We start from the raw sequence: 14739 nt of genomic DNA, 5'->3' as shown, positions 1-14739 counted from the left end.
CTCACAAGAGCAATTAGTGCCGAATGCATTCCTTTGGACCGCGGAGGGAGCAACTGATAGATGGAGAATGTTATGACACCATGTAGGGATCTTATTCTCTTCTACCCTTTGAACTTCAATTATAGTGTGTATCGTAACAGTTTACAAGGCTACTGTATACCAGCCTTCTCTCTTAGCATTCAATCCTTTCCAACGGATAATTCTCGAGACCAGCATAAGTACTGTCAAGTACTAGAATATGAGAAAATCCATGGATGAGTTCAACACCAATTATTTTACATCTTTTCTGAAAGTTGGCATATGAAGGCACCGCCATTGATACATCTTTAAGTTAGCAAGGCGTTGTTAACTGAGTTTATATGTATGTACCAGAGGTGCAAAGACGTGGAACTACACAGGCTAACTAAAACTACACATACTAATCAGCCATAACAGTATTGTGGAGTATTTAGTATAGTATATTGATCTCGAGATAAGTATTGAGATTATTTGAGAGAGTATTTTCCAAAGAGGCTTGGCCTCAATCCAAAGGGTTTAAAGTTTCAATCAAAGTAATTATGATCGCTTTTCTGCAATGTTTCCCCTTTGGATTGTGAAGCTATTACCTATTTCAATACCAACACAAAATATAATTCTCAATAAAAAGATACATCTGTTCAAGGTGGTCATCTTGGGCCAAATGAACGTGTTGACGACGCGGTGCTGGTCTTGTGATAAAAGGTTGGGGGTCTGTTTATTGATCCAGTGGTGCAGCTGCCACAGCTGGATCTCGCTGGCACCCCCAGCAAAGCAACTGATGTGTCGTCCTGAAGACCACGTTCGCTTCACACAAGTTCACTTGAAACAAACTTTTATTTTGTAGCCTAATTTACGGCATAGGGAAGTCAAATGGACTTCTATGTTGGAATTATATTCATGAAAATATTTTTTATTTTTTGATTAATACATTTAAACATAAAATCCCATTGACTTTTATTAAGTTGTGTATTGAAATGTATTTCAGACAAAGTACTATGAGAACGATTTTTGTTTTGTAGTTTATTTACAACAAGGTCAAATCACATTGACTTTCATTTTGTTATTCAATTCATGACAAAGTAAAATCTCACTTTTATTTTGTAATGCATTTGACTCAAAGTACGACATCACTCAGAGGCAGCAACACACACAACAAGACAGCATGAACAATCAACAAGGCATGTGCAAATGTGCTGCTGATTATGAAGACATGATTTAGGGTTAAAGTTTCTGTACCAAATTCACATGTAATGACCTGTGTTTCTACATCACAATCTGGAGCTTGACAAAAAGGATTTCTAACATACACCATTCATGTAAACGATTCTCACGCATGATAATTATACAAAAGCTGTTTTAAGGAGAGAATGTCATGATCAATTTCACAAATTCAACTTATGATTCAGTTGGGAATAAAATCGTGTAAAACAGCCAATAGTTTGTCTCCGATGACCCCAGTCACAGCAACTGGGCTGGGTTGCATAGCAACCGATGGCGTCCATGTTTAAATGGTTTGTGACTTTGATTTACAGACCACCAAGGACCTCGTTGGAACGGACCTTCCCATCAGTCTTAAGAGAAACAAACTGAGCTGTTTACTGGCAAAGCGTTTCGCAGCCAATGCGCGTGACTTGGCTTCAATGATAACTGCGGTCTACAAAGACCCTTTCCTGAAAATAAAGCCGGACACTCTGCTACTCTGCAACTTTCCCTTTGGGATCTCTTTTGTGTATTTGTTTCAAGCCCGAGTTTATTGTCAGCAATAGCACAACTAACCTTCTATCGGTCTGTCTATGTACACATTTGATTCATTTTTCTATTCAAAGGATTCACACCATAGTTTATTAATTTGATGAGTTGCTGTAACTGCAGCTTCTAGTCAAATTGTGAACTGTGATTGTTCTAAATGACAAACACAAGACTTCCCAGCAAGAGGACGGTCTCAAGGGACGGATGGCGGACATCGCCTCAAATCAGGAAATCCTCAAGTTAGATCTAATGTACAACATAGATCATTTGACGTGGAAACCTGTGTAAAGCAAACACACGCACACACACTTCTAATCTCAGGAATGGCAGGCGACTATTTGAGTGGCAGACTATAATACATAAAAAACATAACAATGAACGATGAAGACGTGAAAGTCAAACCCTCACACATTTCACTCGGTATGTTGCGGTTATCATAATATTAAAATAGCATTTCAATTATTCCTTATATTATTTTATAAGCAGCTAACCCTGAGCATGACGATACATTGGAAGCTAACGTAGAGAAAAAACACACACACACACACACACACACACCAACAAACAGCAGATGACGCTCCCATCGAGATGTGCATGAACGCATTCACGTGAAAATGGCAGAATGTTCCGTTGCTCGTAATGAGGCCTGCAGTGCTTCAAGCTGGATGTTGGATCGGGACCCCGCACAGAAATATGGTTCCAACCCCATAATTATACCTGCCCATGTCTCATCGCCACCTGGAACACAAAGCCAGGGAGAAGAAGCAGGAAGCCACGGCCGATTTATGAATGGGTCCAGGGGGCATGCATTTATCACTTCACTAATAAGTGCGGGGTACTTCACTCAAGTGGGGCAGACGCCAAAAGCTGGTATTGTTGATAAAAAAACAAATCAAAAAAACGACACGATTTCAACCTACACGGCTCACTTTTCAGGAGACGATATAAATATGTAACGACGGCGGCTATGAGCCAAACGGCGCAGTACGTCAGTGTTAAAAACATGATGGTGGGAGGTGTCGAGGTGGAGGTGGAGGATCGAAACCTGGGCAAGGTGAGAGTTGGGTGGTGGCGAGCCTGCTTGTTACTGCGCTTAAGCCCAACGTGGTGTAGCGTTACAGAGGAACTCGGTGGCGAGGTTAAAAGAGGGAGGCTCGCCGGAGCCACAATCCCATTCATTGTTTTCCACTCATCTTCCCTGCTCTCCTCCTCCTCCTCCTCCTCCTCCTCCTCCTCCTCCACCTCCGCCTCCTCCTCCTCTATTCTTCTCCGAGCGTCCCCCAGACTCGGCCCCCCGTGCTGGCCCGGGGGGAGATGGGGTTACAGGAAGAGGGAGGTCGACCCGGGAGATAGGGGCCGCTCCCCGCTGACAGATCGGCCCTCCTCCTCCTCCTCCTCTTCTCCTCTCCTGCTTCTCCCTCACCTCCTCTGTGACTGGGGGGCTGCAGAGGCAAAAGAGAGAGAGAGAGGCAGAGAAAGAGAGAGGCAAAGAGAGAGAGAGAGAGAGAGAGAGAGATGAGAGAGAGATGAGTGGAGGTGTTGGGGAGAGAGCTGGTGGAGTAAAAGAGGTTAAAAGAAGGTTCGGATACTTTTGGTGCCATGTCATATCGACTATTAGGTCTGTGGGAAGCAGCTGCACTCCTGGCCGTCCTTGGAACGAAGGATCCCTCTTCCGTGCTCCCTCTGAAGGTTTACGGGGAGTTTATCCTTCTCTGACTCTTCATCGAAGCGTCCCACTGAAAGCAGCCAGGTTGTGATGGCAGCATTGTCTGTACCGACCCACCTCCAGAACAACAACCCCCACCCCCCCCCCCCCTTCTCCCTCTTTGCAACGGAGGAATCTGTCTCAGCGCGGAGACGGGTTGTGGACGCGATCCCAGGGGAGGGTGACAGTGGGTGGATTCTTTCCCTTTTCTTTTTTCCATTCTCCTCTCTCTCAACACGGCATTGGTGGCATTGCATCCCCCACCTCCCCTCCCCTCCCCTCCCTCTCTCTCTTCACTCGGACTGGGTGGCCCCACAGGCTCCGTAGAAGCCCAACCCCCCTCGGTCCGAGGCCAGGTGCCGGGGGGGGGGGGGGTACCTGTGTCAGTCGGGGCTGTGTCTGTGCTTGCACAGGGTGCCAGCACAGTGCTCACTTCCCGAAGTGAGCGCACACTTCGGGAAGGCAAAGGTGTCCACACAGCCCGATGGAGCAGGGGGGGGGGGATGGGGGCTGGGGACGTCTGCTGAAAGACCTGAGGAAACATCCGCCCGACCGCAGGACGGGGCAAGCGGAGAGGACAGTTAGCATCGTGGCGGCATCGACACGGTGCCGGCCGTGTTTGGCGTATCCTGGTGACTTCCCTCACGAACCGATTTGTGTTTTAATAACCAACTCGTGCCGTTACCATCTCCTGAGGTCGTCATTGTGAAGACAGAGAAAACAGACCTCGATAATAAAGTAGGCGGGCCGAGGGGGCGGGCCCTGCGTGCGTCCATCAAGGCCCCTTATCCGGGGTCTTTCCGGGGAAGGACATCCGGAGCGGGGCAGCGGCGGACGGCTGGCTGTAGCATTCCAAATGAAGCTCAAATTGCATTTCATCTTCCGGGAAATGCGATAGAGGAGCACGCAGGGCACAGAGATGATGCTATCTGGCCAATTAAAGAAGAGCCAGCCGCTCTTCTTTTTTTTTTTCTTCTTCTTTTGTAAATCAGCCGCTGCTCTTGAGGACGCCTCAAAGACCTGCCGATCACACATCAACGTCACGACTCTCTAACCCTCAGCCTCATTCGTAGTCCCCCCGCGTAGGCAGGAGATGGCTGAGGTCCAGCCCTTGGGTGCGGTTCATGCCGTGATTTGGCCCACGGCGGAAGTGTGGCTGGTTTAAACGGGCAAGTCAGAGAGATCGAGTGATCAAGGATAAAAAGAACGGGGGCGGATAAGTACGCGGTCGCGATACACATCTCGCATCCTCCTGCTCGTACCGGATTTATCTGGGCGTGCCAGACACACAGATATTATGTGTATCGTAAAACTGAATCAGTGCAGGTCCAAGTTGCATATTGTCCGTGTGTTTTCAATTCATTTTCAAACCCTTATTTACACTCGTAGGGCATCGAGGTTTCCCTCATTTACAACGACGACGAAGTTTACAGCGAGGGACACGCACACAACTACAACAAGGACACATAAACATGAGCAAGACAAACGAAACAAGTGTAAATAAACACAAACATTTATTCCAGCGAAAACCCCTCATAGGCTCTCTGTAACCAAAGTAACCAAAGAGAAGCTACACGCAGACCCGGATGAGGACAGGACACGTGGGGGACAAAGACAGGAAACCACCAACCAAACCAGGTCAGAGGGACCCGACCAGACGTGAGTACTCACCCCCCCGGTCGCTGCCCGACCCGGGCCGGCTGGTCGGCTGGGGCTCCGCATGGGAGAACTGGGGGGCCAGGCGGCTCTGCAGGGAGCTCCTGGGGCTCACCCCCCCCTCGGTGTCAGGGGTCCGGGGGATCTTGGGTCGGCTGTTGAACCCTGGGGGGTGGTGGCTGTTGGGGGGGTTAGCACAAAATAAGCGGTGTAACGGGTTAGCTCAGGAGGTAGAGCGGGTTGGCTGGTAACCGGGAGGTTGCTCGTTCGACCCCCGGCTCAGGGTCGAGCTGTCCCTGGGCAAGACGCCTCAACCTGTCTCCCTGAATGCTCCTGACCAGCTGGCTGTCGCCCTGCGAGGTCGACTCCGCCGTCGCTGTGGGGATGTGTGTATGAACAGCTGAAAGTCGCCTTGGATAAAAGCGTCTGTTTGTGGACTAATTTCATGAAGTATTCATCCTCACCCTTCCTTTGCACCTAAGGGAGAATGCCTGGGAAATGCGTGCGGCGGTCTTAGCCCTCCTTCTGCTACACCTGCTTATCATACCAGGGAGTCCGTCAACCGAGACCAGCATAGACCCCTAACTGTCTCCCTGTCGACTCGGGGCCCACTATAGTACTGCTGCCTTGCTTGACAGCATCTCAGAACAGGGAGAGGGGAAGATCGACCCGTTCCGTTCCATATGGAGACCGACTCTGTGCCCCGTTTCCTCTCCACAACCTTCTGTCGTTTCCTAAAAGGCAGACTTTGATTACAGATCCTCTCATGTTCCCGTTGTGTTTCCGGGGAGAGCGATCGATCTGTGCCCATGTGCCGACTGGTCCTGCTGGCCGAGCTCTCCCAGGCTATACGTCGCTGGGCATGCTTCCATAGGCCTGGCTGACTTCAGTCGAGCAGTGTCACAATAACCTTCTTACATTCAGCCTCTCTCTCCTTAGCATGCAGCCTAATGTGTCCATGGGTTTAGGCTACACAGCCTCCCTATGCTATATAGTTTCAAGGGACTAAAGTTTCATCAATACTTTGCCGACACCCAGTATTCCCCCCAGTACAGGCGGGGTGTATCCAGTAATGGTCTGCATGGATGATTTTAAATATTTATAGGAATCCATCGGGACGGAAATAAAACGGAAAGACAATACAGTACAGTACAGGAAACATCTTCAAATCTCACACAGATTACATTCGTGTGCATCCAGAATTCAATATCTAAATCAAATGACTTTGAGAGATGGCTTGTTCTTATGAATAGTTACGAGACGCAACAGATCCAAAAAGTATTGTTTTTTGTTCAGAATGAATGGTAAATGGACCGCATTTACACAGCGCTTTTCTAACCAGTGGCCACTCAAAGCGCTTTATAATATTGCCTCTATAACATTCACCCATTCATCCCCCATGCAAGGCGACCAGCTCGTCAGGAGTGGTAAGGGTTAGAGTTGTCTCGCTCAGGTACACGTCGACAGTGGGCTAGGAGGAGCCTTGGATCCAACTAGCAACCTTCCGGTTACCGGCCAACCCTCTCTACCTCCTGAGGCCATGGCACCACAGAATAAATATCGGGTAAACGTCAGTGGCTCAAAACGGCCATGGACTGTTAGTCCTTGTGGTGACATTGCACAGTGAAACACGTACACACGCTTCCCCACAGCGTTGCTCCGAATACAGCCCGCAGGACGACCGCGCACACAGGTCACATCCTCACCTGGCTGCACAGCGGTGGGGCCAGTCCCCGGGGGCCTGGCCCGGCCTGTGTAATTGTATGTGGGTGCAGCGGAGTAACACACTGGAGATCCGTGTGCTCAGTCAACCGAGCCAGGCCTTACCTCACCTTACCTATCCTGGGTCGACGGTTGAACCCAAAGCCCTTGTCCGTAAACCCTGAACTAGTCACCAACTTGAAATCAAAGTTTTGAAATGGGCGACCTCTATACTCCTTAATAACGAAGCGTCAGCCTTGGTTTCCCTGATGCCCTTTATTCTCTACCCCCTCCAAGGGGCAGGAGGCTCAGGCTGCCAGGGTTGTTTTGTAAAGGTGTCCTACGTTCCTCTGGGAAGGTTTCTGCTGCTGGTGGGGGCTGGTTAATTAAAGCATGCTTTCATTTGGGCTCACTAAGTCTGTGCGTGTATAAATGTGTTTGTATAAGCGTGTGTGTATCAGTGTGTGTGCATCAGTGTGTGTGTGTGTGTGTGTGTTTTTGTCTGTGTTCATTAATGTGTGTGTGTGTGTGTGTGTGTGTGTTTGTGCCTTTGTTCATTAACGTGTGCGTCTGTGTATATTAATGTGTTTGTGTGGCGGAGTTGTGGGGTGATGTGATGGGGAGAGGTTTGGCGTTCCTCAGGGATTGGAGGGCTAGGGGGAGGGGACCCACAGAGAGAGAGAGAGAGAGAGAGAGGAGAGGAGGACGGCTCCGGTGCTGAATGGGGTTCTTTGTGGGCTGCAGGTCCTTTAAACGCATGTCACAGGGCCACCTTGGCAGGGCTGCTGAATCACCGATTGATGCCGCACACCAGCGCCAGAGCCGGCGCCAGATAGCCAAGCCCCGCCCCCATGCTGCCTCACCTCTTAACACAGCCCTGCCGCGGCCTCTCGCCTCTCTCTCCGCCTTCCTGTCTCCCTCTCCCTATCTCGGTCGCACACCCCTTAGGTGACGCACGCATTATCGAAGAGAAACAGGGAAAGAGACACAGACAGCGAGAGCGAGCCAGTGAGTGAGCGAGTGAGTGAGTGAGTGAGTGAGTGAGTGAGTGAGCGAGCGAGCGAGTGAGTGAGTGAGTGAGTGGGCAAACCGTTGGCCTAGCTCCTGTGCGCTGCGAGGGGCCAACAGCTAGTCTGCAAGCAGTCTTCAGGGGAAAGTGAGTGACGCGCTCGTGAGTTTCATGTTCTCGTTGTGAACCGGCAGAGTGTGACCTCAACCAGGTCATGTTCATACAGTATATATACAGTGTGTGTGGCCGGGGAACATGGGACTGATAGGGGCAGTTCCTGCCACATTGTGACATCTCACGCGCACACACACACATACATCCCACATTCAATATTCAGCCCAAAAGGAAACACAAACTTATAAAAAATAATAATACATAGTTGTTCTTATTTTCATTACAAGTTAGTAACTTGTTTCTTAAATGCATCACTTTACAGAGTTTGCTTATTTGATGAATGGTATGCTATCATACTTCCAGGTGGACACGCCCACTTTTGAGAGTGCCAAGGGGAAGACGTTCAGAACGTCTCCTAATGGCTAATCCCAATCACACCTGGTGGTATAATATGGGACCTCTAAGTTCCTCCGCAGTGGGATGTAAGACGACAAACGCAGGAAGACGTGGACGATGGAAAAACCTTTTAATAAGCCTTTGAACCGAGGATCGGTTACCTGGCAGCGTGTCCGTTCTGTTCTCCGAGGGAACCCGTTCTGCCCGTGAGTCTGTCCTCCATCGGTCCGTCCATACCCAGGTCCTGAGACAGCCTCCCGCACTCCGAATCTAGGGCGAGAACACAGAGGCCCTCCTCAACGCCATTGTCGGACCGTGTTCGTCTGGAGACCATGTGTTCTGGTCTCCTGGCCGGGGTGGATCTCCAACAGCACATCAAAGAAGCTTAAATGTCTCATATTTGGTGTGTGATTTCAGCCGGAAATGAAAATGTCTGGCAGATTTGCGGCTGACTTATCGCCCCTCTGACATCATCGGATTGGAAACCGATGACCAGTGAGATAGTCAGGGAGTAGTCTTGTGGTGAGGGGGTTCCCGGCAGAAGGGCTTCGGGTTTGAACCCCGATGACTGCGGACCTGTGGGCATTCATGAGCCAAGCTTCTGAACCCCTGGCTGCTCTTTAAAAGGTTCTGTAGGTTCTATTTAAGGGATGTCCTTTGGTAGAAATGAAATAGCCATCCTTCAGCTGTTAATGATGAATGTGGGTGAAGAAAATCAGAGAATAAAGGTTGTAGGTCGACTGCGCCTGCCTCTGTTTTAGACATTTAAAGTTTAGATTTAAGATCGCTCCCTGCTCATTTCAAACCAATCAGGACATGTCTTCCTGTATTGGTTCGGGGAATCAATCTTGCCTGTCACTCACAGGTGCGTGATTGCACAACTTCTCAAACTTGGGAAGGCCAAGAGAGAGAGAGCAAAGGAAGGAAATGATTTTGCACGTTGCAAAATCATGCTCTCTTCAGCTCTGTTCGGCTCTCTCTTTACAACTCTGGAATCTCACCTACAGCAGCTTTGATGACCTAAAAATCAACAATTCACCGTAAGTCCCCTGAGAAACAGACACCAACGCGTCCCATCGTTCTGAAGGGTTAAACGCTGTATCGACGTGCTATTGGCATTTTCCTTCCGTGCACACGGTCATACATTTAGAGCATTCGCACACGCGATCAGACCTCAGCGAAGCCTTCACGCGGACAACATCCGTACCCTCGTACGGCTCCAAAGGGGAGACACAGAGTGTTGCCTCACCGACGCTGTGGTGCAGGGAGTCGGAGGTGCTGGGTCTGCTTCCAGAGCGTGTGGGGGGTCGCTCGGTGTATCGGGAGGGGGGCGGGATGTCCTCTCCCCTCTGCCTGGGGTCCGCTCCCTCACTGCAGGCTCGGTAATCCCTGTGTGAACGCACACAGGCACGCCCAGTCACAGGCACGCACGCACACACACACACACACACACACAAACACAGTGAGCCTGGTATGTCCCGCCGGTCGAGAAACCCATCTCTCCTTCCCTTCCGCCACGGATGTACACTTCACCCAGAAGGTTTTTCACATTCATTTAATAGCTTCTAACGGTTACACTCATTGACTGAGTGAGGACCATGTGAACGGCCTACAGACCCTGGGAAATGTAGTTCAACTAGGGACCACCGCAACGCGTCTCGGGGACATGCATCAAAGGCTGCCCCCCTGCCACAGAAGTGCCTTTTAGCGCCAATCACGAAGACCGGAGGGGAGCTGTTGGAACCCCAAACTTGAGACAGGCAGTTTAAACTGTATTCTTATTCTTATTTATTTATTTGCAGAGCCAGGATGTCTGATGGTTTTCATCTTCCTTGGAACAGGCACAAGGCTTTAACCCCGGCCTGCCTGTGATCTGATAGCGCCCGGTTTGAATCTGACGGCGCTATTGTCTGTTGGATGATAGAGATCCAGCGAAGGCCATCTCCGCGGTCAGTGTCTCCTGTTCGATAGCAGCGATCAGGCTCTTTGCAGGGACACTTCCTGAAGTGAGCTCAAAATAGGGCAGTGGTGCAGGATAGTGCAGTGGCTTAGCACTGGGTTTAGGGCAGGATAGTGCACCGGTTAAGAAGGGGATCGATCCCCCAATGTCCGTGCCTCCCCTGCAGGCAGGCTGCTTCGATCAACTGTATCGTCACTGTGATTGGCGTTGGATAAAGGGTATACGTTACCACCGCGTGTTCGGAATACCAGTCGTGAAAACACATTTTTCAGTAGCATGCCTATTTCTGCAGCGGGATCTCTTATCTCTTATCTGTTCGAACAAACCTTGGCCCATGGCCATTTTACCCAACCTAAATCATCTTCGTGCATCGGCCCATTCCCTATCATGTCTGAGGGTCACAGTGAACCAGTCCAGAGCTGGAGGCTGGAATCCCATTAGATGTACAGCGTATGTATACATAGCATGTGTGTGTATATATGTAGTGTGTGTGTGTGTGTGTGTGTGTGTGTGTGCTATGTCTGTGTGTGTGTGTCTTGTGTCTTGTGTGTGTGGCCTACATTGGGGTCCCGTTGCGGTGGCAGCTGGGGGTCACCGGCCGCTGTAGGGGCTCGTCGGCGCTCTGCCGATAGTGGGGGGCCGAGCGCCTCTTCACCTTGGTCATGTTGGTCATGATCTGGAACACAGACACACACACACACACACACACACGGTAAGGAGAATTGTCACACAGCATTGAAGCCCCCAGAGGCGACGGGACATGACACCCTGAACTGGAAGCTGTGTTCTGGTTTTTGGGGGCACATGCGCACACACACACACACACACACACACACACACACACACACACACACACACACACAGGGGGAAACATTATGACGCACAGATAAGGAGCTACACAACTGCTTCCAGGTAGCTCGTAAACCAGCTCTCCTACGACCTCAGTCCCAGTCCAACACACAACCCATGCTGGTGTCTGTGCTCTGGGATTTGCCTGTGGTTAAGCGAGTCTGACCACAGTTTCCTTTGTTTTGCCATGTCATTGTGCTCTGAATGTGTGTGTGTGTGTGTGTGTGTGTGCTCTGACCCCCAGGTACTCTGTGGTGAGCAGCCCTTCCCCAGACAGCTCTCGGGGCTGGGGCAGTAGCAGCTCCTCTCTGTCCAGCTCCGCCTCCATCAGGTCCTCCTGCCGGCCCAGGCGGTCATAGCGACGCAGATTAACACACGCACACGGAAACACGTATTCACAACTACACGCACACACACTAGCACGCACGCACACAAATAAACACACACACACGCACAAAGGTGTGCGGAGTGGCCGTAAGCACTGTGCGACCGTTCTAGAGAGAAGACCCTTCCCGCCCTGCCCCCGGGTCGGTGGTCTTCACTGGTGGGGGGACTAGCCGGGAACTGACGGTTACGCAATTTGCTGTAGGCCCAACAAAAGAGGCGGAACTTCATTTTTGTTTGCCTGGTTCATTTACATAGCCCATATAACCGACTTAGGGCTGCTCGATTATGGGAAAAATCATAATAACCCCGATTATTTTGGTCAATATTGAAATCCCGATTGTTCAAACGATTATTTTTGAGTTTGAAAACATGTTGATTTATTCAGCATGTCTCTCAGTTTATTTTTTTTGCAACTGATTCGCCTTTAAAAAATGTACAAAATGGTCTAAAAGAAATGTTCAAATCTAAAATGATATACAGATATGTATCCAGCTGTTCTGCCCTTTCTAAAAAGATTAAAAAAAAGTAAAAAAAAAATAAAAAAAACCCTGAAAAACTTGATTCATTTTGTGATCGTTTGACGTCAAAAAATTGAAATCGCGATCAAAATTCGATCAATTGCCCAGCCCTAAACCGACTATACTTGTATAATATATGACCTATAAATTACCTCTCTATCTCTTCCTCCCTTCCCTTTCCCTCCATCCCCTCGTAACTCCCCCCCCCCCACAATAGCCATCAGGCCATCCATACCGCAATAGAAGATAACCCATTTTCACCCATTATCTGGCAGCAATATCGCTAGAGATAGACACTCTACACTGGTGTCCCAAGATGGCCATCTTCCAGCTGGGAGAGAAAGGTTTGGTTGGCTGTTCATTGTCGGCGCCTCTATCTACTGAGCGTAAAGCTGTGGCGAAAAGGGGAGGGGGAAAACACTATCTCGTGGCAAGGGAATAACTAAATACGCCTGGGAAAACCGTGTGAGGGCGGTGCTGCATTCCCTCGTTATTGCTGTCTTAAGGGGTATGGCCGAGGGCAAAGTCAAAGACTGGCTCTCATCCACGCTGTGTTAGTATAATTGTGGTCTGCTTTAAAAACATACAAAAAGTGCAGCCGCTGTGAGGGACTTTTTTCGAGGAATCTATCTTTTTTTAATGTACTTTATAATAAAATAATTCCTCTTTAAATCGATTTTTGGTGAAACACAGACGATATTTAACAGTGTGTGTATTTGTCATTGGCCAAAGAGATCCATTTTAAGGTCAAACTTACGCCATTGTCGTCGTCCTCCTCTTCGTCATCTGACTGGGATTCCTCCTCTTCAGCTAACGACAAAAGACAACAAGACAGTAACTCAATGTGTGTTCATGCACATAGGATGTACGTTTAGAACAGCTTTGCATTTGTCTTCACGGATAATTGACAGCGGTGGCCTCTGTGTTGACCGAGATCAGTATTAAACGGCTCATAACAAATATAGTGGCATTGTCGGTAGAGTAAGGATGTTCATAGAACCAAGTGCAAAGCACTAACAATCGCTAGGTTAACCCATTCCCCGTATACAACAAAGATAGCTAGGATAAGATGCTAGCAAAGAAGTACTATAACCAAGTACGACATACAATAAGTAAGTACATTAAGTGCCAGGACGTACAACATACATCATAGGTAGGAGGTGTGGGAGGGGGAAGCCATGCAGAGTCTAGGTGAACACTGAACAAGTGAGCCTTGAGTCTTTCGCGGCCTTACCTGAGTTGAGTTGCTTGATGATGAACTCGATCTGCCTGTTGAGCTCAGGGTTCTCCTGTTTGCTGTAGCAGCCCAGGATCTCCTCCATGCTCTGCACCAGTAACACGTGACACTGACCTTAATGCCACATGGACATCGACCCACTCGTGCATTTGCCCATTGCCCTATTACTGATATTATGAACCGCATTGTAAACTCATTAAGTCTGATCGAGGAGTGGACATTGTTAGTTTACTTTGTGAAAGACATGCAGTGTACTTGTAGTCACAGCTAATAGATATTTTGCGATGGATATTATGATTATGTTAAATTTGTATTAACATGACTTTATCATCAGAGGGTACATATTTATTTTTCCCTAGTTTATTCGATACGATTAATTGCAATAATCTAGATATTTCACTTGTTATTTAGATTCGATTTTCCCTGTTATTTTGCTCCAGTAACACCTGAATATACCTTATCTTATAGCCTCTTATATCTTATTTATCCCATTCCCTGGTCTATGGAGAAAGGTTAGGGCATTTGCAGGTTTCAAAATGGCCGTGTATGTGTGTATGTGTGGTGGTATCTGTATGCGTGTACATGTCTGTTTGTGCGTGTATATGTGTGTGTGTGTGTGTGTCTACGTGTGTGTGTATATGTACATGTGTGTCTGTGCGTGTGTGTGTGTGTACGTGCACGTGTATGTCTGTGTGTGCACTTGTATGTGTGTATGCCTGTGTGTGTATATGTCTGTGTGTGCGCGCGCGTGCGTGTGTGTACGTGTATGTCTGTATGTGTGTGTCTCTGCACTGGACCGCTGTTTATGTGTCCATTGACCGCCACATGGCTCTGTGACGCGCTGCGTCTGAACACCTGCTGTTTGGCCTCTGGTCTCTCTAGCTAAAACAATGCTTTGGAGGTGAGGACACCGCGCTCCCAGCAGCTGGTTCCTCCTCCGCTCTCTCACCATCTCTCGGGCTTCCTGGCGCACACTGGGGATAGACAGGATGCTGTACAGCGCTCCGTTCACGTACGGTCGGATCTGGAGAGCACCAACACAGACGCGAGCAGACACACACGCACACACAAACCCATTAATCACGATGCCCTGCAAATCCACACAGAGGAACACAAACATAATCCCCATTCATCACACTTGCACTTACAAACACACAGACACACACAGACACACACACGCACACACACACACACACACACACAGACACACACACACACACAAGCAGCAATAGACATCTATCATCATTTGGCCAACGGTGATCTGTAGGAGCCTCATGGGGGGGGGAGTGTGAGGCGTACGGTGTAGACGGAGAAAAGAGAGAAGGTAGAGTGATACAAGCACATTGGGTTTCCTTGTCGCCCATCAACGCCCTGCTACCCTTCACTCACAAGAGTTATGGCCTATAAAGCCTTCAACAGCAAATCAAAGCCCATTAAAAA

General features: G+C 49.0%; 1 protein-coding gene across 4 annotated transcripts in view; it reads right to left on the bottom strand.

Annotated features, from left to right (window-relative positions):
- Positions 1-1103: 1103 nt before the first annotated feature.
- Positions 1104-14739, bottom strand: part of armc9 (armadillo repeat containing 9) — a 28555-nt gene continuing 14919 nt past the window's right edge. For 2 of the 4 annotated variants that reach the window (XM_079739613.1, XM_079739615.1), the window contains 8 exons: positions 14249-14323; positions 13297-13387; positions 12820-12872; positions 11396-11494; positions 10869-10984; positions 9598-9737; positions 8510-8618; positions 4222-5307 (listed from right to left, as the gene is read on the bottom strand). In XM_079739613.1, the coding sequence (XP_079595739.1) occupies positions 5112-5307; positions 8510-8618; positions 9598-9737; positions 10869-10984; positions 11396-11494; positions 12820-12872; positions 13297-13387; positions 14249-14323 (879 nt within the window). In that variant the 3' untranslated portion in view covers positions 4222-5111. Of the gene's footprint in view, positions 3210-4221; positions 5308-8509; positions 8619-9597; positions 9738-10868; positions 10985-11395; positions 11495-12819; positions 12873-13296; positions 13388-14248; positions 14324-14739 lie in introns of those variants that run through there. The other 2 variants (XM_079739614.1, XM_079739616.1) reach the window with 2 other exon arrangements.

This window comes from Pollachius pollachius (assembly GCF_949987615.1).
Source record: "Pollachius pollachius genome assembly, chromosome: 7".
Lineage (NCBI taxonomy): Eukaryota > Metazoa > Chordata > Actinopteri > Gadiformes > Gadidae > Pollachius > Pollachius pollachius.
This window is presented reverse-complemented; position numbering and strand designations above follow the sequence as displayed.